This window comes from Castanea sativa, chromosome 9 (genome assembly GCF_040712315.1).
Source record: "Castanea sativa cultivar Marrone di Chiusa Pesio chromosome 9, ASM4071231v1".
Classification (NCBI taxonomy): Eukaryota; Viridiplantae; Streptophyta; class Magnoliopsida; order Fagales; family Fagaceae; genus Castanea; species Castanea sativa.
Genome location: NC_134021.1, coordinates 26534487 through 26562125, shown reverse-complemented (window position 1 = coordinate 26562125; position 27639 = coordinate 26534487). Strand labels below are relative to the sequence as shown.

Genomic DNA, 27639 nt, shown 5'->3' with positions numbered 1-27639 from the left:
GTCTCAATCAAGCAATAAACAATTTCCAATGCTTCCAAAACACAAATACAAATTTGTTCAGATGGCTGCCCAGCAAACAAAACGGTAATGCGATGATCATTCAATGCTAGGCACCAAGGACTACATCAATGCAAATATGCTTCTATATCGTCAATCTCATCCTCGACTGATGCTTTTCTGTATTTACATTAAGGATAAAAAAAGGCATTCATAATACCTCTAGTAGGAAAGCTTAATGGACTAGGAGGAGAAACCAATATTAAGAACTTAATCATTACTCAGCTTCAGATCTAAGAAAAGAGAAAACGTCATATGAACTACAGGATTAGTAGAAACTATCCATCTATCCCTACCATTGTAAATGACCTGCATTACATTATTCTTGGCTAAACTTACAAGAAACAAATATCCAAACATTAGATTTCATGCCATCAACGAATTCCCATCACCTAATCCAACCAAATAATTTCCAGACACACCAAACCAGGTGACAACCTGCAGAACCATGACATACAATAGAGTAAGTGAAAAATGGAATTACCATTGTAGTAGTAGTTGAGATCAGAGCAACAAAGAAAGAGAATAAAGAATGAGGTCACATATCACTATCTTTACAGTTGACTCACAGTTATTGTTTGGAGAGGTAATATGGGTACCCACCAATTCCCATTGGTGTTGATGGGAGTCCAAGGGATTCTTTCTTTAAGGTGACTGGTGCATAGGAAATTTGCGGTTGTGCCTGGTATGGAGCAGGTGCAGTAGGAGGACTAGGGTAAGAAGAAACAGGGTATGATGCTACAGTTTGAGGGTAAGTGTAGGCAACAGGAGTGGTGCTCACATGTGCATTTCCAGGCTGAGGGTATCCAGCTGCCATTGGTAAGGCCATTGGAACCACTGCTGTGGTTAACTGTGTCTGCAGGGATTTTCCCTTGTGGGAATCGGCAAGCTTCACAATGATATTCCTCCCCTGCAATGAAAAAATATTCACAATTGCTTTCCAAACTTGAAGGGGATGACACACAGATGTAGACATTAATCTTAGACTCTGGAATTATGTTAAGTGCTCAGGAACTATTTCAAATAGTACTTCTAAAATCAGCTTGTTTAGTTTAAAGCTGGCAAAATAAATTAGTTTACACTTTCATCTGCAAACAGTACCCAAAAATAAAGAACATGTATCTCTTAACTTCATTACTAAAAAATCAACAAAAGAAAGAAAATGTGTTTTCAAAAATACAAAAAACTCTGCAAATAAGCTGTTTTTTACAGTTTCATTTTCCTTGAACAGAAAAAGGAAAATATATCATAAATTGTCAAAGTTGCAATCTCATACTTGTTTTATGTTCTCTCTCTCTCTCTCTCTCTCTCTCTCTATATATATATATATATATATAATTTTTTTTAACAAGTTAAAGAACTTGTTCTGATAAAGTTATACAAATGATAGAGAGGGAATTAAAATCAAGTACATTGGTTATATACTAAGAAATTCCCCTAAAATGTCAAAAGTACAATGCAACTAAAAAAAACACACATTCAAAGACATCCAAGTAGAAAAGATCCTCAGCAACTAGGAATTTAATCTCTACTGAAACTGCTTAGCCCTTGAAAATCCTCCTATTTCTTTCCCTCCATAGAACAAGATGGAACAATATTCCATGTTCTCATCCTGAATGAACTGGGTCTCCACCCCCAGCATTGAAGTATTCCTTGCACCAATTTAGGAATAACCCATTTTACTCCAAAATCAGCAAATATGAAAGCCCATAGTTCCACAGCAATTGGACAATGCAGAGGCAAATGATTCATACAATCTTCCATTTAATTACACGTACTACACCAATCCACAATAGTCATAAAACCCCTTTTAATAAGATTGTCTACCATGAGAATTTTCCCCAAACAAGCAATCACACAAAGAAAACCACCTTCATAGCTACCTTCACTCTCCACATTGCCTTCTAAGGAAAATATGATTTAGCCATCATTATTTAAGCAGATGCCTCATAGTACAATTGTACAGTAAAATAACCATTTCTATATAAAGTTCAATACACCTTATGCTCTATTCTCACACAAACCCAGGCTGAACACACCAACTCAAAGCTGTTTATCACATCCAATTCCCAATCTTGATCTGCCCTAACAAAGATGAATTTCAATTTAGAACTCCTTTGATGACCTCCATATAGTTAAACACCTTAGCATCTTTATTTGCAGCTAGCTGGAAAAGCTTCGGAAATAAAGATGCTATGTCAAAATCAGCACACCAAACATCAAAGCCAAAATGTAACTCTTCTACTATCCCCAAAGACGAATCCAAAAAAAAATTGGAAAAGGAATCTCACTCTACTTTGATTGCCTTCCAAATCTCCATCCATGAGTTATGGGATTTAGATATGAAGTCCACCTTCCTTCTCCTACCCCATATTTACTGCCACCAACCATTTCCATAGATGATACTACCAACCTATGAAGCACGGGTGCGTTTCGGGATTCGGGTGCGAGTGCGGGAGCGGGTGCGGGATTCGGCAATTTTTGAAAAAATAGGGTGCGGGTGCGGCGGGGTGCGGCGATTAAAAAATTATTAAAAATATTTTTATTTATATTTTTAATATATTGCTAAACATACTTTTTTCACATTATATAAATATATACTAAATTTAAGAGCAATGATAAATAATAACTAGAATACAGAGAATAGGAGAGAACCTTGCTGAAGAGTGAAGGTAGAGAGTGGGAGAGAGGCTCAAGAAAAATGAAGAGGGAGAGGGTTGGGTCTTGGTTTTTTTCCAAACGGTGCGTTTGCACCCTTTTTTTTTTTTTTTCCAGCCATACGCACCTGTTGTTTTTTTTTTTTTTGAATTTTGGCCGGTATCGGCCAATATCGGCAAATTTCGCCGATATCGGCCAATTTCGGCCGGACCAATTTCACCCGATTCGGGCCGAATCGGTGCAAATCGGCCTGATTTCGCACGCGTCGGCCCGAATCGCGCCGAAAAAAATGATTTTTTATTGCCGGACACGGCACGGACGCGCAGGCAGCAGCGTCGCCTGCGCGTTGCCGCGTCCGGCCACGTCCGACGCGGGTGCGGCGGCCCAGACGCCGCACCCGTGCTTCATAGCTACCAACTGGTTCCACAAATGATCATCCTCTTGATAAATCTTTGATTCCGCATCAGGTTGCTAAGGATTTGTACAGGGGGAAACAAAAGAGTGATAAGAGGACTAAACCCCGGGCTTCACCACCTAGAGCTGCTTGGAATCACCATGAAGTTATGGAAAATTTTGAACTCATTTCATTCATCAAAATCAATGTGTCCAACAATGGTCCTTGGAACCTTAAGTAGGTCTTTCATTATTACCTCAAAAAAGGAAATAATTTAAAATCAATTAGAACAAATGGGATATATGCCCTAATCAAATTACTTTTAGAATGAAAAATGGTATCAGATCAATCTGGGCTTAATCAGTGTCAATTAATCCTCCATCATCCAACCATCTAGTGTTGATGCATCTCCATTACTCCTTCCCAAAAATTCATGGTTAAAAGATACTCATTTTTTGATACCTAACCCTCTTGTGCATAATGGCACACAAGCAGTCTTCCGATCTACTAAATGAGTTTTTGCCTCCCCAAGTAATCCCTATATAACTCCCTTTGTATCTAGCCAAATTGACCAACATAGTAAAATGAGAGATGAAATAGATTGGTAAGAGTGAACCACCTTTAGAAAGGTATAGTTTCTTCCATCCTGTCAATTCTATTTTTTATCCTCTCTAAAATAACATTCCACATGATAGAACAAGCCTTAAAAGTAGACTCATGGTAAGCCAAATAGATAATATGTACAAAACTTGCCTTACACCCCAAAGCCACTTGATGTAGGACAACTTAGGCTTCCCACCTAGATTAGTCCTACCGTAGACCTTAGGCTTCCCACCTAAGGTGTTTGGATTCACCACCAAACAAACACAATGCAATTTCTGTAAATACTCTGAATAACAATAATCATAGTCTATAAATGCAAAAGAAATCATCTGGAGCTTTATATACAACTTCTAGGAATCACAATGATAAGGATAAACTCTCCTAAACAAATCCTAAACAATCTCAAACACTAATCTAATAATCCTAAACAATCTCAAATACGAATCCGTTAATCCTAAACAAATGATAATGATAAACAACTAATCCTAAACAAATGATAATGATAAACAACTAATCCTAATCAAACTCAGATACCAATCCAAACTAAACAAATAACTACGTCACAATCTGAAATTATCCACCGAAAATCTAAAATGAAATATTGAAATAACTTTTGATACCAATCCAAACTAAACAAATAACTACGTCACAATCTGAAATTATCCACCGAAAATCTAAAATGAAATATTGAAATAACTTTTGGTTATGCTCCCGCATTATAATCCCTTGGTTTAAGAAAACTCGACCTCGAGTTTTGTAGCGATGAAGAATTAAGACTTTGGTGCTTAACACTTCCTTTAGATTAGAATTCACCCTAGGAAGCTCTGAGAGTAGAATAACCTTCAATTTCACAACACCATAGAACTCCTCTGGAAACACAAAATCAATGTGTTGGATAGGCACAATCTTATCTTGAACCATAGTATCAACCTTTTGGACTTCATCAACCTCATGGACCACAAAGGGCTTAACAGTAGCACTTTTATCAAAATCAACTTCCACATCAAGTGCACCCTCTAAATCTTTGCTCACTTGTTGAAATTTCTCTTCTTGTGTAGACTCTATAACAGGTTCTTCTTGCTACATGAATGTTGAAACATCATCTATTGGCACTTGTACTTCTATTTCAACATTAGTCTTTGGTGGAACCTGAGCAACCTTTTTCTGAGTAGAAGAGTCTAGCAAAACCTTAATTATTTTTCTTAAGTCTTGAGCTATGGCGGTGAATTCTTGAAGGAAGGATGAGATGTTTTCTTACTGTCTCTGTGGTGTAGAAAATTCCCATGAGATGATTGAGGTAATAATTCTCTTGATAGCATTGGGGAACATCTTTCTCTCTAAGTATTTGTTTCATTTCATTCCAATTAGTTATGGCAGGCTTGCTCCTTTGCGATGATTCTCAATACTATGCCAAAAGTCTCTAGCTCTACTTCTCAATTTCAACTTGGCAAACCTAACCTTATTAGCATCTGGCAAACATATTTGATCAAAGAATTGATCCATCTCATCTAGCCAATTAATGAGGGTCCATGGATTTGGACATCCATCAAATATTGGCGCTTCTAAGACTACCATGATTCACAGGAATAGATTTTTAACAATTTGAAATGAACATTTAGTGGACATGATTCCCATGGCTGGAGCAATAAGTGTTGGACCGTGATTGGGCTGGTTTAGTAACCTGGTGCTGCCCTGGACATGGGTCACTTGGCTGAAGCAAAAGAGGTGGACTATGGACTCCTCACAAATCTGCTGGAACGTTCTGCTTTTGACTTTTTTTTTAAATAACAATATTCAAGAACAACTACAACTTAAAACACTAGAGACAGAAAATTAAGCTAAAAGAAACTAAGGCTTTAGAGGAAACTAAACAAGTAACACAGAAAAAATATCATGGAGAGCAGCACTGGATTCGTTGGAGAAGAGGCGGCATGGACTCATGGGCGATGGCTGTCATCAACGCTCAAAGGTTGAGATTGGTGCTTGCGAGTAGCGGCATGGAGAGATCGGTGATGGCTTCTTGTATTTCGGACCTGGCAGTGTGGGTTTTGCATATCTGAATCTGTGGTTTTGTATGGGTCAGATCGAAAATGGGTTAGGGGTGTGAGAGTTGCTGTGACGGGTTATTGATTTTATTTTGAAGGGAATAGGGTTCTAAGTTTCAAAGCCTTGCATTGGAAAGAATGGTGGGATTACAGGTTTTGTGGGTTTTGTGGTGGAATTTGGGTACTTTGTTTCTGAGCAAAGATGGCTTGATTGGTGGTAATTGCAAAGATCTTGTGAGACATGCTTGGAGTGTTGATGATCGTGGGTTGTACTGCTGGTTGGGCTTTACAGTTGATCAAAGCGGCTGGATGTTCATTGTTTGGCTTGAAAGGAGTTCACAGTGATGTTGGATTGACAGTGGTTGAAAGAAAGACAGATTTTGGGTTATGAAGCACGGGCGCATTTTCAGATTCGGGTATAGGTGCGGGACTCAGCAATTTTTGAAAAATAGTGTGCGGGTGCGGCGATTAAAAAATTATTAAAAATATTTTTATTTATATATTTTATATATTGCTAAGCATACTTTTTTAATAATAATAATAGAAAACTCATATAATTATAAAATAAATAGATAGTCATAAGTACACAAGTTTTTGACACTTGAATTATTGACAGAAGTATTAAAATAGATGAGGCTTCCCATAAATAAATAAATTAATAAATAAGATATGGCTTAGTGGCTCACATATTTAGTCAGCCTAAAGGATATATGTGGTAGGTAATAAAATAGGTGTAGCTTCCCATTAAAAAAGAAAAGAAAAAGGGAAGATGTGGGCCATGTGACTCACATGTTGGTCAGGCACAAAAAAAACAAAGCCTTTTACATTTTTACGTTAAGGCAGTTAGCAAAACTGATCAAAAAAGAAACAGTGCTCATAAAAAAAATAAAAAAAAAATAGCAGCTCAGGCCAAAAAAAAGAAGAAGAAAACGAAGAAGCAACGAAGAAGAAGAAGAAAGGGGTTACTTAAGGCTGGTGAAATTGTGACGGTGACGGCGACAGCGGCTATTTCCACCGGTATTTTCAGTTTAAAGTTTTTTTTTTTTTTCTTACCAGCCGATTTCCTTTTTCTGGCCGAAACACACCGATATTTCGCCAATACGATCCGATTCAGCCCGGTTTGGCGCAAATCAGCGCGCGTCGGAGCCGAATCGGCTCGAGTCAGCGCAAATCCAAGAAAAAAAATAAAATAAAAATAAAAAACTCAGATGCAGCACCGACGCACGGGCAGCGGCGTCGGTGGCCACGTCGGGCCGTGTCGGACGTTGGTGCGGCACCCTCCTAGCCGCGTCGGTGCTTCATAGATCGAATTGAGCTCTGATACCAAGTTGATGTAAGACAACTTAGGCTTCCCACCTAGATTAGTCCCACCGTAGACCTTAGGCTTCCCACTTGAGGTGTTTGGATTCACCATTAAACAAACACAATGCAATTTTTGCAAACACTCCGAATAACAATAATCATAGTCTATAAATACAAAAGAAATCATCTAGAACTTTATATGCAACTTCTAAGAATCACAATGATAAGGATAAATTCTCCTAAACAATCTCAAATACTAATCTGATAATCCTAAACAATCTCAAATATGAATCTGATAATCCTAAACAAATGATAATGATAAACAACTAATCCTAAACAAACTCAGGTACCAATCCAAACTAAACAAATAACTACGTTACAATATGAAATTATCCACTGAAAATCTAAAATGAAATATTGAAATAACCTTTGGTTATGCTCCTGCATTACCACTGCTAGCTCTTCCACCTCTAGCATAGCCCCACTCTCCATTTCTCCCTAACTCATATTTTTCTCTATATATAACAAAGGCTGGCCTATTTACACGGTCATATACCTACCCAATGTCAAATTTGTAATTATTCCCAGAATCTTATGACAAACACTGTTATCTAGACATTCATTTGCTATCAACACAAAGTCTAAACACCCCCCTTACACAAAAGTGTTTTGTGATTCAGATTCCAGCTTGCCCATTACTCTCCTCAATCTATTAGTCAGCACCTTTGCTAAAGTTTTGTAAATGCTTCCCACCAAACTTGAACATTATAAATCACTAATATTCAATTCGCCTGCCCTCTCAGAATAAGAGCTATGAATGATGCATTTAGGCTTCTCTCAACGGTTCCCTCTACAAGATATTCCTAAAGAAATTTCATCAAATCTTCTTTGACCACTAGCCAACATCTTTGGAAGAAAGACATTGACAAAACCAGACCAAGAGCCTTGTACCCTCATTCATGGTTTTGACAGCTAAAAATACTTCCTATTCCTCAAACATACTCTCAAGCCACTTGTCATCCTCCTCTTTAAGTGTTGCCAACTCAATGTCTTCTACCCTTGGGTGCCAGTCAACAAGTTCCTTATAAAATCACTTATCAAAAAAAATTATCCCATCCTTAACCTCATTCTCCTGGAATTAACAATGTTCCATCCACATACATTACCAATATATGAAAGAATTTGTCTTACCATACCATTTTTCCAACCAGAGTGCTATAGATTTTTGTCTCCATCTTGTTTCTTCCATCAGGGCAATCTCTTTTAGTTTGTCTTTAATGCATCTTACTACAGTCTTCATCATCTAAACCAAACCCATCCTCCTTCAAATCCAGCCTCAATATCTCAAAAAGTGCTCTATTCTTTCCCACACCTACATCCGAAAAAACCTCATTATTCCACTTTTCTAAATCACCTTTTTGCTTACGGAGTTTCTTGGCCAGAAAAGATGCGCCCGCGGGGAGCGGGGGGAGAACTGGTGGAGCCCTTCCCACTACAGCTTTCCCACCACTCCTTCACTTTGTCAAAGAAATTTGATACATTGAGCCAAGTGTTCTCAAATCTGAATGGACTTTTACTACTTCACAAGCCCCCACAAATTGGGTGCAGGTCTAAAACATATCATGATATCAACAGCTGGACTACATTTGGGATGTGCTCCTCCATCAAGGCTAAAAATGCCCAATGTGGGAGAGTGAGGGTTGATCTTGATTCTCAACCCATTTAAAGAACCCCCTTCTAGTGGAAAGACAATTCAAGCTCCGTGATAAAGCCCAAGAACCTCTGCATTGCCTGCAAAAAATTCTGATAACTTCATCTTTCTTTTGGAAATCTCATGACATTGAAGTCCCCCTTGCACACCAAGGAGATTCTCATCTCCGTTTAACTACTTACAACTCTTACCATAAACCTAAGCTCTAACATCATCATTTGGTCCAAAGACACCAGAACACCCCAGTTCAAAACTATCATCCACATTCCAGAATAAGGAAGATACTGAAAGGTTCCTCGCTGAGCAGTCTATTTTTTCAACCACACATTCATCCAACATAATGAGGATTCCACCAATAGTCCCAATTAAACAATTACCATGAACAAAAGAACCCCCCCCCCCCCCCTTCCCCCATAAACTCCTTACCATCTCCTTTGATACAATTTCTTACTTTACTATAAGAAAGTCTTTTCTTTCTTTCTTAACTCTTTTATGGGATTTTCCCCAACTATAGAATTTTATATATATATATATATATATATATATATATATATATATATATATATGTATGTAATAACTCATAGTCGAAAAGTTTGACATTTTGTTGACCATGCCTTGTTGCGCCACATGGCCACATAAATTACTGCCACATCTATGATTAGAAAACACTAACAATTGTATCTTTTTGTTATGCTTATCAAGTTTCATTGTCTATTAACCGTTTGGCATAGGATATATATTTAAAAAGAATGCCAGAGAAAGAGATATAAACAAACATAAATCAATAGAGACTAGAGAGCATCTGTGACCGTGAGACATAGAAATAGAAATCTAATAAGATGCAGAGAGAGTTGGAGAGAGAGATTTGAGGGAGGCCTTTCACTACTGTCAGACCGATCTCCCTCCATCTTCTGATTCCACATAGTTGTCGGTAAGTTTTATTTTCTTGAAAACTTGAGGATGGTGCTAGGCTATGAACTATGAAGCACCGACACGGCAAAATGGGTGCCGCACCCGCGTTGCGATGCTGCTGCCCGCGCGTTGGATTCGCACTGATTCGGCGCCGACTAGGGCCGATTCGTGCTGATTCGGTGCCAACTAAGGCCGATTCGCGCCGATTCGATCTGTATCAGTCAGTACCGGCGTCGATTCAGGCCGAAATTCACAAAAAAAAAGTGCAAAACGCACTGTTTGATACCTGTCAGCTCAGCTCCTCTCACACTCGTCGCGCCTCCAGCTCCATGCCTCCACCACTTGATAACTGATGAGTTTTGTTAAAAAGCTTTGTTCTTTTTTCTTTTTTTTTTGAGAAAAGGCTTTGTCCTGTCGCGCTTCCAGCTCCACTCCTCTCGTACCATTCTATTTTGTTAATGCCTTTGTTTTGTTTCTTAAAAGGTTTTATGTTGTTTGTTTGCGCCTAACCAACACGTGAAGGTTTTATGTTGTTTTCTTGTGCCTGACCAACACGTGAGCCACACATTGAGCCACATCTTTCCTTTTTTTTTTTTTTTAATGGGAAGCTACACCTATTTTAATATCTACCACATATATCATTTATTTTGTTTTTGGGCTGACCAAATACATGAGCCACTAAGCCACATCTTTTTTTTATTAATTATTTATTTATGAGAAGCCTCATCTATTTTAATACATCTGTCAATAATTCAAGTGTCAAAAACTTTTGTATACTTATGACTATCTTTTTTCTTTTTTTTTTTAATTATTATTATATGAGTTTTCTATTATTATTATTAAATAAAAAAAGCATGCTTAGCAATATATAAAATATATTAAAAAAAATATTTTTAATAATTTTTTAATCCCGCCGCACCCGCACCCCCACCCCAATTTGGAAACACACCCTTGCTTCATAGGTGCTAGGGCACGACCATGGATTCTATCTTTTTAATGTCCGACCCAGCCTTGATATAATTAAGACCATTCTTTCTCAGTAATTTTCAACTAATCTCTTATCCTATTGTCTTCAACTAATCACTTATCCTATAGTCTTCAATTAGGTTTGCTATCAATTTAGGGAAACAACCTAGATGATCAAATTCTACCTGAATTGTTATTAGAATTTTTTTAGTTTCTGGGTTTTGTTCCTTTGCTTTCATGAGTTTCAGTTTCATGGTCTGTTTCGTTTTGTTTACTATTTTTATTTTTCTAGCTTGCTATCTAGGTTATTAGAGAAGAAGAGACATTAGTGGAGCAAACACAAGCCAAGATGGGATAAGATTTTTCAAATCCACAATGATTACAAGGTTTCCCACGACCCATTCCCCAACAGGTATTTCCCCTGGAAAAAAAATTGCTGGTATTTTCACGCTATGAGAAGTGCTTGCTGTTAATGAACACAGGTATAGATGTTTAGTGCTCCCTCTAACTTTATAGAGCCTACATAGAAATCAAATAGGATATCACCATTCACCAACTGAACACTTCTCTTAAGTTGTGTCAAATCCACCTGTTAGAGGCTTGAATGAGTTTGGATGATACCATGGTGTTATATTAATTTACAACAAATTTGAAACAATAACCTTGGTTTTGACGCTGAGAAGAAATGCAAATCTTTTGTTGTAAAATTAGATTCTGTCACATTCTAGAGTTAGTCATGATAAATATCTATAAGTCATTACTTTTAGTTGTAGAGAAATTATGAATCTATCGACTATCGAACTATTTTTTTTGATAAGTAATAAAGCGTTATTGAAATCAAAAAGAGAGAGACACCCAAGTACACAGGGAGTATACAGGGGGGAAACAAATCAAATACAAACATTACAAACATCAAGCAAATCCAAAATGGAAGAAAAAGGATGGTTTCTCCACACGGAGAACCAGTCCAATAATGGTTTTAGAAAATAGAAGCTCAAGATCAGGCATGGAACGCTCAATGTCTTCAAAACACCTACTATTTCTCTCCTTCCAAATACACCACATCAAACAATGAGAACAACCATCCAAATATCTCCATTACGATGGCGACCAAATCAACCTTGCCAGCAAGCAAATAGCCCAACAATAGACATAGGCATAACCCAACAAACTCCAAATAAACCAAAAACCATATCCCACAACTTCAAAGCAACCGGGCAATGAAGGAAAAGATGGTCAACAGTTTCACTATTAGGCTTGCACATATAACACCAATCCAAAATGCAAACTTTTCTTTTCCTTAAATTGTCAATTGTCAGACATTTCCCCAAGGCAGCGGTCCATACAAAGAAAGCCCCCTAGAGGAAATCCTCTGCTTCCAAATGTTTTTCCAAGGGAAAAACTACTCACTATGGCCAACTAAAAGATGGTAGTATGCACTAACTATGAACTCCTTACTCTTACCAGGCAGCCAACATCTCTTATCCTCCCCAATCCCCTTACAGGAGTGCTATAAATGGTGTTTATGAAGCTCCTGAAAGCTTCCAATTCCCGATTATGCACATCCCTACAAAAATGAATCTCCCAATGGAGGACTCCATTAGTGAACCTCATTCGATCCGCCACACTTGCCTCTTTGATACGACAAATCCTATATAATTCAAAAAAGCGGTTTGCAAGAGAAGAAGAACTACACCAACGATCAAGCCAAAACTACACTTTTGATCCATCTTCGATTTCATACAGAATAAACTGAGATAAAAAGGGCCACCCCCTTCTAATATTTTTCCACAAACTAACTTCATAAGGACCAGAGAAAGAGCTAGAACACCAACCACCCCAATCACAACCATACTTCACCTCTATTACTTGACGCCATAGAGCATCCCTGTCTTGCCCAAATCTCCATAGCCACTTCCCTAATAAAGCTACATTGAAAGATCTCAGGTTCCTAATCCCCAACCCACCTGAAGAAAGCAATTTGGGCTCATCCCCTAGGCCACCCCAGAGAAAGTCCCATTGAAGTGTAGCAATACGATTGGCCACAAAAGCAGGAATAGGGAATAAAGAAAGAAAATAAGTAAGGAGATTTGAGAGTGCTTTTAATTAAAGTGGCTTTACCTCCCTTGGATAAATATAATTTTTTCCAACCTGCTAATTTTTTTCCATCTTCTCTAGAACTGAATTCCAAATTGACTTGTCCTTAAATTTTGCTCCCAAAGGAAGACCCAAATATTTCATTGGGAGACCCTTGCTTGCAACCTAAGACAGCCACCAACATATCCAAGTTATGAACTACCCCCATAGCCACCAATTCAGACTTACCCAAATTTACCTTCAAACCAGACACAGCCTCAAACCAAATGAGCACCATACGGAGGATCAGCATATGATCAATATTAGCATCACAAAAGATTAGAATATCATCAGCGAAAAGGAGATGGGAAACCACCAAAGATCTTCCAGCAGAGTTACCTACACTAAAACTTGACAAACGACCTTCATGGACGGCCTTATCCAACATTCTACCGACGACTTCCATAACTAACACAAATAACAAAGGGGACAAAGGGTCACCTTGCCGCAACCCCCTTGAACTTTCAAAAAACCCATGGGGAGAACCATTAATAAGTACAGAGAAACGAACCGAAGATAAACAAAAGGAAATCCATCGCCTCCACTTATCAAAAAATCCACAACGCTCAAGCGAGTAAGAAATCCCCAGTTCACATGATCAAAGGCTTTCTCAATATCCAATTTACACAACCACCCTGGTTGACCAGACTTCAATCTGCTATCAAGACATTCATTAGCAATGAGAACGAAGTCAAGAATCTGCCTATTTAGAAGAAAAGCATTCTGAGGAGGTGAAATGATCTCTCCTAAAACCATGTGAAGACGAATAGCCAAAACTTTAGCAAGAATTTTATAAACCCCCCCCCCCCCCCCAACAAGGCTGATAGGCCGAAAGTCCTTACTTCCCACTGCTGCAACTTTTTTAGGAATGAGAGTAATGAAAGTGGCATTCAAGCTTTTTTCAAACTGACCAGTAACATGGAAATGGTGGAACACCATGATGTCAGGTTTGAGAATCCCCCAGCAAGCTTGGAAGAACGCCATCGAAAAACTGTCTGGCCCAGAAGATTTATCCCCCTTAAACTCCTTGATGACTTCAAAAATCTCAGATTCCTCAAAAGGTCTCTCTAACCACTCCACATTATCCCCAGAAATCCTTGGAAAATCCAAAACATCCGGAAAAGGACGCTGCACTTGCTGCTCAGAGTATAGGTTCATATAGAATTGTTCAATATGGTCAGCAATCCTATCCTGGTTGGAAGACAAAGCCCCATCAATCATAAGGTTTTCAATACAATTATTTCTTCTATTAGAATTAACCATCCTATGAAAAAACCTCATATTAGAGTCGCCCTCCTTTAAAAACAAAACTCTGGACTTTTGTCTCCAGCTAATCTCCTCTAACAAGACTGCCTTCTCAAGATTCGCGCAAAAGGTTGCTTTTTCCAATTTTTCCTCCTCTGATAGAGGTTGATTGTCCTCTTTTACATTTAAAGCATTCAACTTACTCCAAAATTGCTGTTTCTTGGCTGTGATATTGCCAAAATCTATTTCATTCCACTTCTTTAGATCCTTTTTTAGAGCAGTCAAATTCTTGGCAAGAATGTAAATAGGGGTCCCTTGAAAATGGTAATTCTCCTACCAGGATTTCACCTTATCTAAAAACCCCTCTGCCTTCAATCACATATTTTCAAAACGAAAAGGAATTTGCCCTCTTCTATGACTCCCACTCTCCAAAAGAATTGGGAAGTGATCGGATAACACTCTAGGAAGCCTTTTTTGGGAGAAATGAGCGAAGTATTCTGCCAATACCAAAGAGAAGAGAAACTGATCTATTCTAAAGGCAAAGGTGGAGTTAGACCATGTGTAAAGACCTCCCTCCAAAGGATTATCCATTAGCCCATGAAGAGATATGAAATCTGAGAAATCATTCATGCACCAAGTTAATCTCTTCGCCCCTAAACTCTCCGATGGAAAGCGGATTACATTAAAATCACCTCCCAAACACCATGGCAAATTCCACCAACTGTTTAAGTTTGCCAATTCCTCCCACATAAATTGGCGCTTCCTGTTCAAATTTGGACCATAGATACCTGTGAAAGCCCACTCAAATTGGTCACTGACGTTTTTGAACCTACAAGAAATCGAAAAGGGCCCCACTGCTTCCTCTAATTTTTCAACCACCCTTCTCTCCCACATAAGCAGAATTCCACCAAAAGCACCCTTTGAACCCAAGTATAACCAACCTATGTAAGGGCAACTCCATATGCTTCTAACAAGACCTCTTGTAACCCATTCCAATTTTGTCTCTTGCAAACAAACAATATCAGCCCTCCAAGAACGTAAAAAATTACAAACCATGAGCTATTTATCCTTCCCATTCAAACCTCTAACATTCCAAGATACAATCTTCAAATTCATTGGGAAATAATTAGAGCCCTTTCCTTACCATTATAAATGCGCCTTGAAGGAGCTGAACCATAATTGACAGAGGAAAATAAACCCCTCAATTCCCTTATTCCTTTTCTCCCTGAGCCCTTCATGACTTTTTCAGTTTTTTCCTTAATAGCCCTCTGTTGTAACTCAGCTTCAACAGCCAACTGGAAATTGGTTGCTGGCTCTTCCAAACCTTTAAGGGATGTCCCAAGAAAATCCTCAAAACCACTAAATTTTTCCAGCCACCATTCTAAGTAATTGTCCTTACCCAGCACTTTCTCCACCTCCAAAGTTGCTGACCCTTCAGAATTATCCATGACACCCACGGGCAAAGAGAAAGCCAGTGGTTCGACATTTAGCGGTGTCGAAGATTCAGTGAACTGAAAAGCATCCTCGGAACAAATATCAGAAACCTAATCCTCCACAATAATCTCAACCCCTTTTACCCATTCTGAATTAATCTCCTTGGATTCCGATGACACCCTCGATACCATCACCAACTTATTCGAGTCATCCACTCCGACGAAGACATCTCCCGGTGGCAAAGAAATTTGAATCGGGATTGCCACCCTCTTCCCATCTCGTAATTCAAGAACCCACTACTCAAAATTCCCCCATTTCTTGATGACATTGTCTGTGTGCTCATGGATGATCCGTTGGATGTCATGTTGCAAGGCCACATCACCATCAGAACATAGGGACTCATCCACGGAAGCATCCGAACACCAAGACTCAGTCGCTGAAACATCAGAGATGTCGGACATCGAGAGAAACTTCTCGGTACAAGCTGGTTCCATGTGGGTCGAAGAAGGCTTCGCCTCGGTCTTATCGTTACCAGCTGTAGAAGATGCCAAAGAGATTAGGTGAGGGTGTGGGTGGGTCTGCGAGGCGTACTTAGAGTGTGGGTGGGTCTAAAATTGTGCCGAGGTGTGAGGAATAAAAGGCTGGGAAGGTTTGGGTTTCCATTTAAAAACGTGTTTTTGATTGGGCTTAATATGTTCAAAGGGCTTTGGGTTTGGGTGTGTAACCTGGCCAACGGAAGGGGCAAGATCTAGATTGGGCTTAACAAATTTTTGAATGGGCTTCAGGTTTGGGTGTGTAACATGGCAATTTTGTTTGGGCATAACAGAATTATGATTGGGCTTAAAATATTCAATGGGCTTCGGGTTTGGGTGCATAACTAGGCCAGAAGAAGGGACAGGATTATGTTTGGGCTTAATAGAGTCAAAGGGCTTAGAGATTGGATCTTGGCCAACCGAAGGGTCTACCTCAACAATATTGGAGCAGCTAATCCCCCACTTACCATAAGGCCCACGTTCCAACCTAATATATAGGTCCAATTTCACCCCATCTTCAAAATCCTCTGAAAAGACCGGCGAGATCTTCGCCCTCAACTAAGAATACTCCTTCCCAAGGGTGCTTTCGCGAGAATCCTAGACTGAATACCAGGATTTGCTGAGTTGGAAATTCGAGATTCCAGCATTAAATGCTTCCCTTTAGGTCCTCCTCTACCATCGATCTGACTACTCACTGCCGCTGCCTGCCTGTGACTTTTGGGTTCAACTCATTGCCATTCACCACCGCTGCGGCAAAAGATTTGGAGGCTTGATATTCAAACCCAGGAAAAATCTTCGGTGGCGGTTTAAAGGCAAGAGTCCTCGGAGCAATAGCCTTCCTTAGGTGAAATCCAAATCCTCTCCAACCACTTCCCAATTTTCCTTCCGGAACAACTAAGAGACCTTTTTGATGGCCATGTATAAGTTCAGAAATCATAAGAAACGAGCCATGTGCATTGGAACCCGATTGTAGAATGAAAACTGTCTCTCCATCTCTAATAGTTCGCGCAAAGTGTCCAGGGAGCTCAGAGGAAATAAATTTTCCAACATAGATAACAATCTCTTTGCACTCTCTTTGCCCGTGAACACTGATCGTAATGAGTCTCTGCTTCTCTCAAAAATACGTAATAAGAAGAAAGAACCCCCTTCTTCAACAGAAAATTCAAAAGATTTTGACTCAACAAAGAAAAAGAAAGAACCACCCATGACAAAGATATAAAAGAAACAAAAAAGAAAAGAAAAAAATTTATGGCTGATTCAAGGTAGCCAAGCCTTCTCTCCTTGATCACTCAGAGGAAAAAGCATATTGTTGGCAAGAACTTCACATACAAGGGAGGAGACAATAATTCTATAGGAGTTTTGAAAATTGTAGTTTCAATGAATTCTCACCACCATGATACTAAAAAATTAACTATAGGGGAAGCAAGGAAAATGGCTGGAATTTCTAACTCCATGGAAGAAAGTTAACTTCCATGGTTGTTGCTAAAATGTTTGCTGATTAGCCAGTAAAGTGTGACTAATGGCACAAATGCTTGGCCAAATGCGCCTTGAAGGAGCTGAACCAAATGCCCTAAGGCAAATAACATTAGACATTAAACCTGATAATTGATTCTTTTTTACATGTTTTCCTCATTAGGCACATCTCTTAGGCCTGTTTAGCTGCCCATGAACCAAAACCATTCATATTTTGTATAATACTGCATTCACAAATTGTCACTGTAGTGGATAGAATGACTTTTTTTGTGTTTTACTGCTATGATGTGGATTTTAGCAAAAGATTTTTAATTTTGTTTTGATAAGACTTGTGTCTCTACCATTCGCTCCTCAATTCTGGTTAATGAATCTCCTACTAGTTTCTTTGGTAGCTCTAGAGGTCTCAGACAAGATGATCATTTGTCTCCCTTTCTCTTTCTTTTGATCATGGAGGTTTTAAGTCATATCCTGAAGAAAACTGAGGAAGGTGGTTTCATTTAGGGTTTTCATGTGGGTCCTGTTAATTCTACTGGTATTCGTGTTTCTCACATTTTATTTGTTGATGATACCATTCTTTTCTGTGATGCCTCTAGAGAGCAGATTCTTTCTATTAGGTTGATTTTGACTTGTTTTCAAACTTTTACTGGTTTGAAGATGAATGTGGGGAAAAGTGAAATTGTCCCTATTAGGGAGGTGTATAACATTCAATCTTTGGCTAATATCCTTCAGTGTAGGGTGGGTAGTTTGCCTATGATTTACTTGGGTATGCCATTGGGAACTTTGTAGAAAACAACCTCTATTTGGAATCCGATCCTTGAGAGGATGGAAAAGAAGCTTTCAGGCTAGAAGCGGCTTTATTTGTCAAAGGGTGGTAGACTCACCTTGTTGAAGAGTACCCTTTCAAGCCTTTCGACTTATTACCTTTCCCTTTTTACTATCCCTAAAGCTGTGGCGACTAGATTGGAACGCATTCAAAGGAACTTCTTGTGAGGTTCATCAATTGAGTGTTTCAAATATCCATTGGTGGCTTGGGAAAAGGTTTGCTTACCGCGTGAGTTGGGTGGTTTAGGAATTCAGAAGTTGGTGCCTTTTAATCAGGCCCTTTTAGGAAAATGGCTTTGGAGGTATGGTCATGAAACCTCGCATCTGTGGCGAATGGTCATTGTCATGAAATATGGGGAGGGAAAAGGGGGTTGGTGCACTAGAGCTTGTAGTAGGGCTCATGGCTGTGGCTTATGGCGGAGTATTAGTGAAGGGTGGGAAACTTTCGCTAAGCATTTCTCTTTTGTGGTGGGGGATGGTTCTCGTATTCTTTTTTGGCATGATAAGTGGACTGGGGATGTTCCTCTTAAACTTCTCTATCCTCGGTTATTTTTGCGTTTAGCTAATAAGAAGGCTTGTATTTTTGATGTGTTAAGCCCTCCGATGGGTGATAATGACAGGGTGTGGAGTTTAAGATTTCATAGGGAATTCAATGATTGGGAGTTGGCAGCTTCCTACTCTCTTTTTCATTTCATCCAAACCCGAATTCCTAGGGGTGGAGGGTGTGACAGGCTTTGTTCGGATCTTAATGGCAGTGAGAAGTTTGATACTCAGTCTTTTTATCATAAGATTCGAAATGCAGCTCCTTCTACTTTCCCTTGGAAGGGAATTTGGAAAGTTAAGGTTCCTAAAAGGGTGGCTTTTTTTATGTGGACAGCAGCCCATGGTCAGATTCTAACTTTGGATAATCTTATGCTTCGTGGTCGCCCTTTGGCGAATTGTTGTTGTTTGTGCTGCTACAATGCAGAATTTGTGGATCACCTGTTATTTTTTTGTCCGATAACTCATTCTTTGTGGATGTATATGCTTCGGTTGTTTGGGATCGAATGGGTCATGCCAGGTTCAGTTGTGGACTTATTAGTTTGTTGGTATCATTGGCTTGGGAAGCATAGCTCTGATATTTGGGATTTGGTTCCAAGCTATTTAATGTGGACTATTTGGACTGAATGGAATCAGCGATCTTTTGACGATGAGGGAAAAACTGTGGTTCAGTTATTAGAGTTCTGCCAGTAGACCCTCTTTGATTGGTCTCGATATTGGGGTTTTTCGAATTGTTTTATCCTTTTGGATTTTCTTTCATCTATTAGAATAGATTAGGGGCTGCTTCTATCTTTTTGTTCATTTCTTTCCTTTGTTCACTACTGTGAACTCTTTGTGTTTCTCTTGCTATTCTTTTATTAATAATATTCTCTTCTTACTTATCAAAAAAAAAAGAAAATTGGAACATCTTTGAATTCAAAAATGGCTTGAGGTTATGCAAGAAGGAATCTTGGTAAATCCCAATTCTCTAGCATTGAGCAATCGTGGTAATGGGAGGACATGCATTGTTATAGCATTGATTTATATAAAGAGTTTAGCTTGATTTGCATTCTGCTTAATGAGATGTTCCCTTAAACATCACTTTGTTAGCTTTTGTAGTTGCTCTTGCTATTTTTTTTTTCTTTTCAATGGCCTATTGTTGTAATTGTGGAAATTGTAATCAGATGAATAAAAATATTCGGGGTGTGCAACAATTTGCTATACAAGATCTGATGATTAGTAAACATTTGGTTCCAAGAATACTGAAGCCATGAGTGTGAAGTAGTTGCAGATTTTTTGGGGGCTGTTTGCTTTTGTCGCCAAATGTCAATTGGGCAAGTGCTTTTTATGGGATGTTACACTTCTAAGTACACATCAAAAGAGGTGTTTGGCGTAGTAGCAATATGAAATTGAATTAGGTTTGCTGTCAATTTAGGGATTTCGTTGAAATCAGGGAAACAACCTAGAAGATCAATTTCTGAATGGTTATTAGGAATTTTCAATTTCTGGGTTTTGTTCCTTTTCTTTCATGATTTTCAGTTTCATATTCTGTTTTTTTTTTTTTTTTTTTTTTTTTTTTTTTAATTTGGCTTGCTGTATGGGTTATTAGATAAGAAGAGAAAGGCAGTGGAGCAAACATAGGCCAAGAAGGGAAAATGATTTTCAAATCCACAATGATTACAAGGTTGCCCATGACTCATTCCCCAACCGGCTTTTGCCGCCCCCTCCCCCACAAAAAAAAAAAATTCTAGGTATTTTTCACATTTTGCTATGAGAGGTGCTTGCTTTTATGACACAAATACATTATGTTTTACACATACCCTTGGAGCCAAGCACATTATACCATTAAAAAAAAAATTTAATATTATAAAACTATAGATTTACAAATCAAAATGATGTTATATCTCTTTTGTTCTTTTTATTTTTTATTTTTTAATTTCAAAATAATGTTAATTTATGGTGTTTACTACACAATGATTGCTTTTTATCATTAGACCTAAACACACTTAGCAATATATATATAACATTTAATAGAATAAAAGAAAGATTAATCTATTTTCCAATAGCTTTCTTGTGCATCGCACGGTGTAGCGACTAGTAATAACTAATAGCCGAAACGTTTGATTTTTTGTTGACCACTCCTCATTGCACCACGTGGCTACATAAATTAATGACACATATACATTTCAAAACATGAACAGTTGTGACTTTCATTTTTCAATAAGCACATTTTCGGTCAATAGGCACATTTTCGGCCAATAGGCACCTTTTCATTCAATATACATGTGGTAGAGTATAATCTGAACCATCTATTACAAAATAAAAGACCAAGATTTATCTATTACAGAATAAAATACCAAGATTTTAATAACTCCATGTGGTAGAGTATCCTAGGAACTCTATAAGATCTTAATCCAATTTTTTGTATCTTTAAAAAAGATAAAGAGAAGAAATTACCAAATGAATATGAACCACTATTTATATCCAAATGATTATGACCCTTCAACAGGCATCTTTTCATTCAATATACATCTTTTCGGTTAATAGGCACCTTTTTAATTCAATAGACACATTTTCATTCAATAGGTACATTTTTAGTCAATAGGCACCTTTTCGTTTAATATACATATTTTTAGTCAATAGGCACATTTTCAGTCAATAAGCACATTTTCGTTCAATAGACACATTTTCGGTCAATAGACACTTTTTCATTCAATAGGCACATTTTCAATCAATAGGAAACTTTTCATTCAATAGGCACATTCCAGCCTACCTTTAATATATATCTAATATGAAGGGTTATGACCTTTCAATAGACACCTTTTGGTATATCCAATTTGAATGGTGATAACCTTTCAATAGGCAACTTTTGATATATATATATATATATATATATATATATAAACTCTTTTATGGGCTTTGAAAACATAATTGTTTTTTGGGCATAGGCCCAAATGGTCATGCATGAAGAGAGCTATATTGAACATCATGAATAGACATAAAGCACATAGTTACTTACCCCAAGGATCTTGTTTGGATCATCTATGGCCTTCTTCGCAGCCTCCACAGTCTTGTATGTAACAAAACCGAACCCACTACACATAAACATTGAGAATGATGATTGCATAATTAAGTATCACAATATATATATATATATATCTCAACAAAACATGAGATGGCCATGGTATTATTTACCGAGACACATTTGTATCCTTGTCATATGCAACTGAACCTTCTTCTATGTCACCATGCTTCTCAAAATATTTGAGAAGCTCCTCACTAGTAATGTTTGGTGACAAGCCCCCAATGTAGAGCTTCCTCTGGGCCAAATCAGGAGTTGTACTTGCTCCGCTTAAGCCCTCACAAGCGAGATTGCAAACAGCTAATCGACCCTAAATGAAGATGTTCAAGCAACCAGGAAACAGAAACAAGAAACTAATTATTATGAAGGTACCAAACAGTCCATGTAAAAAGATGGAATTGTTGATCTTAGCCTAGTTATTTAAATAACCTTGATGCAGCATGGGGAAAATATGATTCTGTACACGCAGTATGGACAATGTGTATGCTTGAGTGTGTTGTGTGTTTATGCATATCATTGAGAGAGAGCAAGAGAGGTAAAAATGTGTGAAGATCATAATTAATACCCTAAGAAGCCCAATACCCTGCAAACAGAGACATATAACGAAGAGATGCTTATCTAGCAAGCACACCAACTATCTAGCTCCCTTCTGCAGTTGTGCAACCTCTCAAATTGTAATGCATCTTCCATATATAGTTTAATTGATAGCTTGTCTCTTTCCCTTGAATGTTTTCTCCCCATTCAACTAGATATCAGTTTTGCATGTCAAGACCATAAACTAATGAAAAGCAGTGCAACTGCATGCACCTATGAAGAGTGTAACTTAACACGCATTCTAAACTATAATTTATGTCCTAAGCTAGAAAATAAAACAAGCATATTTCATATAGCATTCAAGGGTATGTGGTGTTATGCACACATTTTGAGTACCTCAATACTTATCCATCCTGCATGTCCTAGTCAACAATTATTAGAAACATACTGTTTATATATAAAATTGAAAAATAAAGGTGCTCCTGTGAATAGCATTACTGGTAACAAAGCTTAAATCATATTTTCTAAGCAGAATACATGCACATGCACTCTCTTCGAGAAAAAGAGAGAGAGTCTAAATGAGAAGGAAAGATCTACATGCATGTCTAAATGAGAAGTCTCATGTGCAAAAATGCTAGATTGGCTAATGCTCACATCAATCATTTTACTAGGTGCTTTCAATGCATTATGAGCTGATTCCATATGTTTGAAAGTAATGAAACCATAACCACGTGATTTTCCTGTTGTTTTGTCAGAGATCACAGCACCTTCCTCTATTTCTCCATGCACTTGAAATGCCTGGACAAGTACATAACTTTAAATGTTCAGTGTTCAGATTCTCTTAGAAGTTCAACAGAAAAAATAGCTAAACACCAGATGTCAAGTTAAAAAATGTAAGTGTATTGAACGAATTAAGTATCTATGAGTGAATAACTTTTTTCCAGTAACATATTTTACCGGCAATCACAAGCAAGACACACAAAATACAATCAGCAGTCAGCAATGCACTCACAGCACACAAGGTTTCTGAAGTGGTATTCCAGGCCAAGCCACGAACAAAAAGCTTTCGATGGACGGGATCTGCACTGGCAATACTTCTAATTTCTTCTGCAATTGAAGGATATTGGGAGCCTCTTTATGCCTCAACATGCAAACAAACACCCATGCACAGGGTCAATCACACAGCGTACAGTCAGTAGCAACACTCATATGGCCCCTTCTCACATGACACAAGCACAACATTCTCACATGCAACATGAATTGACAAGTACATGCATGCACAAATGCAAGGATGTTTCAGATGAGGCCAGTTTTTGATGCAAGGCTCACTGGGGTTGGGAAAATTATAGAATCTTCTAGGAGTACCATAAATGCATACCTCCATCCCTCTCACATGAATTGTGGATCCCACAATGAATTTAATTAATAAGACCTACTATTATGTGAGAGGAAAGAAGTACGGATTTATGGTACACCTGGGATTGAGGTCTGACTCACACAGTCTCATGACTTGGTTACACAATGGGAAAAACTTAGCTACCATTCCTTAGGTGTTACAGCTTGTGCTCCCCACTTAAATTTAAACATATGATTGCATTGAATTTAACTGTCATTGGGAATGATGATAATTATTTGCACACTCCGAGCGCCAAGTTCACAGGGTGGAGGGTGTGGTTGGCGTGACTCGACCTCTAAGCAGCCATATCAGCTCGTAACTCGTTTGTACTAAAATTTTATAATACTGCAAGTATTTCTCTTATGAACCATTAAATCTACTACTATGACATACAAGCCAAATTCCAAAACGAGATATCCAAAGATTTCCATTGGACCAAGGGAAAAAAAAAAAAAAAAACCCACTGGGAACTCTGTTAATCTTTTCAATTTCCCATAAAACAACTTCCCAACAAACCCAGGTGACATTTGGTTGCTAGAAAATTGAAATTGACTACGTATTACCAATTCTTTGAAGCTAAAATCTCAAATTTAAAATATTAAAAAAACTCTTGATTTTACAATGGGTTCATGATATTAATAAAAAAGGGTATACTAAACCATTAAATCTATACAGTTTTCAATATTGCAGGGCAATTAAAGGGAGGTAAGAGTATTGGAAAGAAACCCAGAAATTTAAGAAAAGAAAAGGCATATATATATATAGGAATGAACAAGTATTGATAAAAGGGGGAGGTTATGTTATGTACAGTTTAGAGAGAATATGGACGAGCTGGGGCTTAGGGAGAGGGTCAAGCAACAAACGCATCTCTTCTTCAGATGTCTCTCCATTTCCCACTCCTTCTCCTACCTTTCTCTTCTTTACGTCCTCCATTCCTATCCGTGTGCGCAAAAATGAGATGTGTAGTGTCCAAGTGAGTGAATTTGGGTACTTCCGCTTAAGTTAGGGCTTTGCTTTTTAATTTTGATGGAAATCGAATGAAATACAACAAATTAAAAATACGAAATAAACTGCGTTTCACCAAAAATAAATAAAAATTTACCGTCACTTTATAGAGAAGCTGGATTAATTTTTTCTTATTTGTTAAAAATGTTAATTAAAATTAAAATTATATACTAATAACAATTTATATTATATTTTTCACATAAAAACATGGACAAGCCATGTGGAAAGGAGGGATCGAACCCTGGGAGAAGGACCTCACATTCACAATGTAGGTAAAAATACCATTACCATTAGGCTATAAGAGCATTCTCATCAAGTCTCTCATATGCTATAAATCTTATTTTTTAGCATCTAAACCCCAAAAAACCATCTCCATCAAATTTGGTATGTGTTATCAGATTTACAATCTTGCTATAATGCAATCTCATTTTTGAGAGGGCACTGTAGCTGTATTGTAAAATAAAAAATAGTTTTTTTATTCCCAACCGTACCTTCTGATTTTTCATTCTCTTTCCTCTCTCTCACTTCTTTCATCTCTGTTCTCTCTTCTCTGTTCTCTCCTCTCTCTCTCCGTGGTTCATGTTCTCTCTTCTCTGTTTTGCTCGTCGCCCATTTCTGCTCGCCGCTGGTCTCTGCACGTCGCCGATCTCTGCTCGTCGCCGATCTCTCTGCTCTCAGTCACTCGATCTCTACTCTTTGGTTGCAACGTCGCCAGGTTGCCGCTGCTTCCGATTCGCCCTCCCACTCACCCCCACCGGCATAGATCTATGGTTATCTCTTTCTCATGTTCAGATTTGCAGGTTATGGGTTCCGATTCGCCCTTACCTGTTGATGTGGGACACAATTTACTGTTTAATTATTGTAATTTATTATTTTTGGTATTTTTATGTAAAAACGTTATTTTAGGTTTAGGTGATTTAATTCCTTGTTTTTAGGTGCATTTAATGCTTTTTAGGTCAAATTTGATTCTTGATATGGTAAGGTATCAATTAGGAGTTATTTTAGAATATATTTTCTTGTCTGTCAAGTTTTATGAAACCCTTAAATAGGTTCTGAAGTTTGTAAACGTTTTTCATAATATTATTGAATAAAAATCAGAAAATGTGAGGCTTTGCTCTTCTTTTGGTTCTTCAAAAACTGTGAACTTATTAGGGATTCTTCCTTGTGGCGTTCAAACTTTATACATTCGGTTCTTGATTCTTTATAATCATTGGGTCAAGGTCAACTTATACATTTAGTTCGCGTTTCGATTATAAACGTTGGGTCAGGGTTTCTATCAAAAATCTGAATTTTAGCTTTCTTGGGTAAATATTCCAATATTTTTGTTGGGTCTCAAAGCGTGTCGATTGAGGTTCACATCATTTGGTATCAGAGCACAGGTTCTAAAATCAGTTTTCTATCCTTTTATCTTTTATTTCCTGTTATCATCCAAAAAAAGAGTGAAAAAAGAGAAAAAAAAACTTGAAAAAAAGAAAAAGAAAAAAAGATGGTAATTATTGAGAACATTGTGTAAGATTCAATTGAGGTCAAATATAAGGATGAGTCCACAACTCACAATCGTCAAGTCTCAGTTGATTTGTTAAAGATGACTATACAATATGTTGATTTTCTTGGAGTAGAAAATTTTAATTTTATTATCAACCCTTTGTTGATTGATGTTGCAAATAAATTGAAAGTAGATGAGAAGAAATTTTCTGCTACACTTTATGAAGGATTCAAATTTCACAACCGGATCAAGTCATTAAAGCATTCGAAGTATTTGTTTATTTGGAGCGGAAGATTTCAGATTTCAAAGATGAACTCGAGAACGAGTTTGTTTCAAGTGGAGGGGTCTGATGTGGGACACAATTTTTCAGTTTAATTATTGTAATTTATTATTTTTGGTATTTTTATGTAAAAACGTTATTTTAGGTTTAGGTGATTTAATTCCTTGTTTTTAGGTGCATTTAATGCTTTTTAGGTCAAATTTGATTCTTGATATGGTAAGGTATCAATTAGGAGTTATTTTAGAATATATTTTCTTATCTGTCAAGTTTTATGGAGCCCTTAAATAGGCTCTGAAGTTTGTAAACGTTTTTCATAATATTATTGAATAAAAATCAGAAAAGGTGAGGCTTTGCTCTTCTTTTGGTTCTTCAAGAACTGTGAACTTATCAAGGATTCTTCCTTGTGGCGTTTAAACTTTATACATTCGGTTCGTGATTCTTTATAATCATTGGATCAATGTCAACTTATACATTTGGTTTACGTTTCGATTATAAACGTTGGGTCAGGGTTTCTATCAAAAATCTGAATTTTAGCTTTCTTGGGTAAATATTCCAATATTTTTGTTGGGTCTCAAAGCGTGTCGATTGAGGTTTGCATCACCTATGGAGGTTTTTTTTTTTTTTTTTTTTTTCCTGCTGTGGTTGGTGGTGGTGAGTGGATGTGGAGGTTTCTTTCTGCTGTGATTTTTTTTTCTTTTTTTGTTTGTGGTGGTTGTGGTATGGGTGGTGGGTTTTTTGTGGGTGGTTGGTTGTGTGGTGCCGGCGGTGCTGTGAGAAAGAGAGAGACAAAGGAGAGAGAGGAAAAATAAAAAATTATTGAAAATAATAAAGAAACAATCTTTAAATGAAATTGTAAAAAAAAATAGAAGTTTTGATATAGGTTGTATTGTAATGTGGTGTGTTATATGTTATAAATATAGGTTTTGAGATGTAAATGCTAAATTTTTTTAAATGCTTGATAAAAATGCTCTAAGAGTATTCACAACCCGACTTGCAAATGCCATAGGTAAGAGGATTTTAGCATTAAGGCATTAAAAGTAAGCAAC

At 37.6% G+C, this 27639-nt stretch overlaps 1 protein-coding gene across 2 annotated transcripts; it reads right to left on the bottom strand.

Annotated features, from left to right (window-relative positions):
• On the bottom strand, positions 1-24840 carry LOC142610594 (UBP1-associated protein 2C-like). Of its 2 annotated transcripts, none has more exons than XM_075782442.1 (7): positions 24631-24840; positions 23439-23559; positions 23081-23224; positions 22006-22202; positions 21830-21905; positions 661-967; positions 1-495 (listed from the first exon to the last, which is right to left on the bottom strand). In XM_075782442.1, exons 1-7 carry the CDS (start codon positions 24753-24755, stop codon positions 446-448), a joined length of 1020 nt encoding a protein of 339 aa, XP_075638557.1. In that variant the 5' UTR covers positions 24756-24840; the 3' UTR covers positions 1-445. The 2 variants fall into 2 exon arrangements, with proteins under 2 accessions (XP_075638557.1, XP_075638558.1); XM_075782443.1 differs by having other exon boundaries at positions 627-967; positions 24631-24837.
• Positions 24841-27639: the final 2799 nt, after the last annotated feature.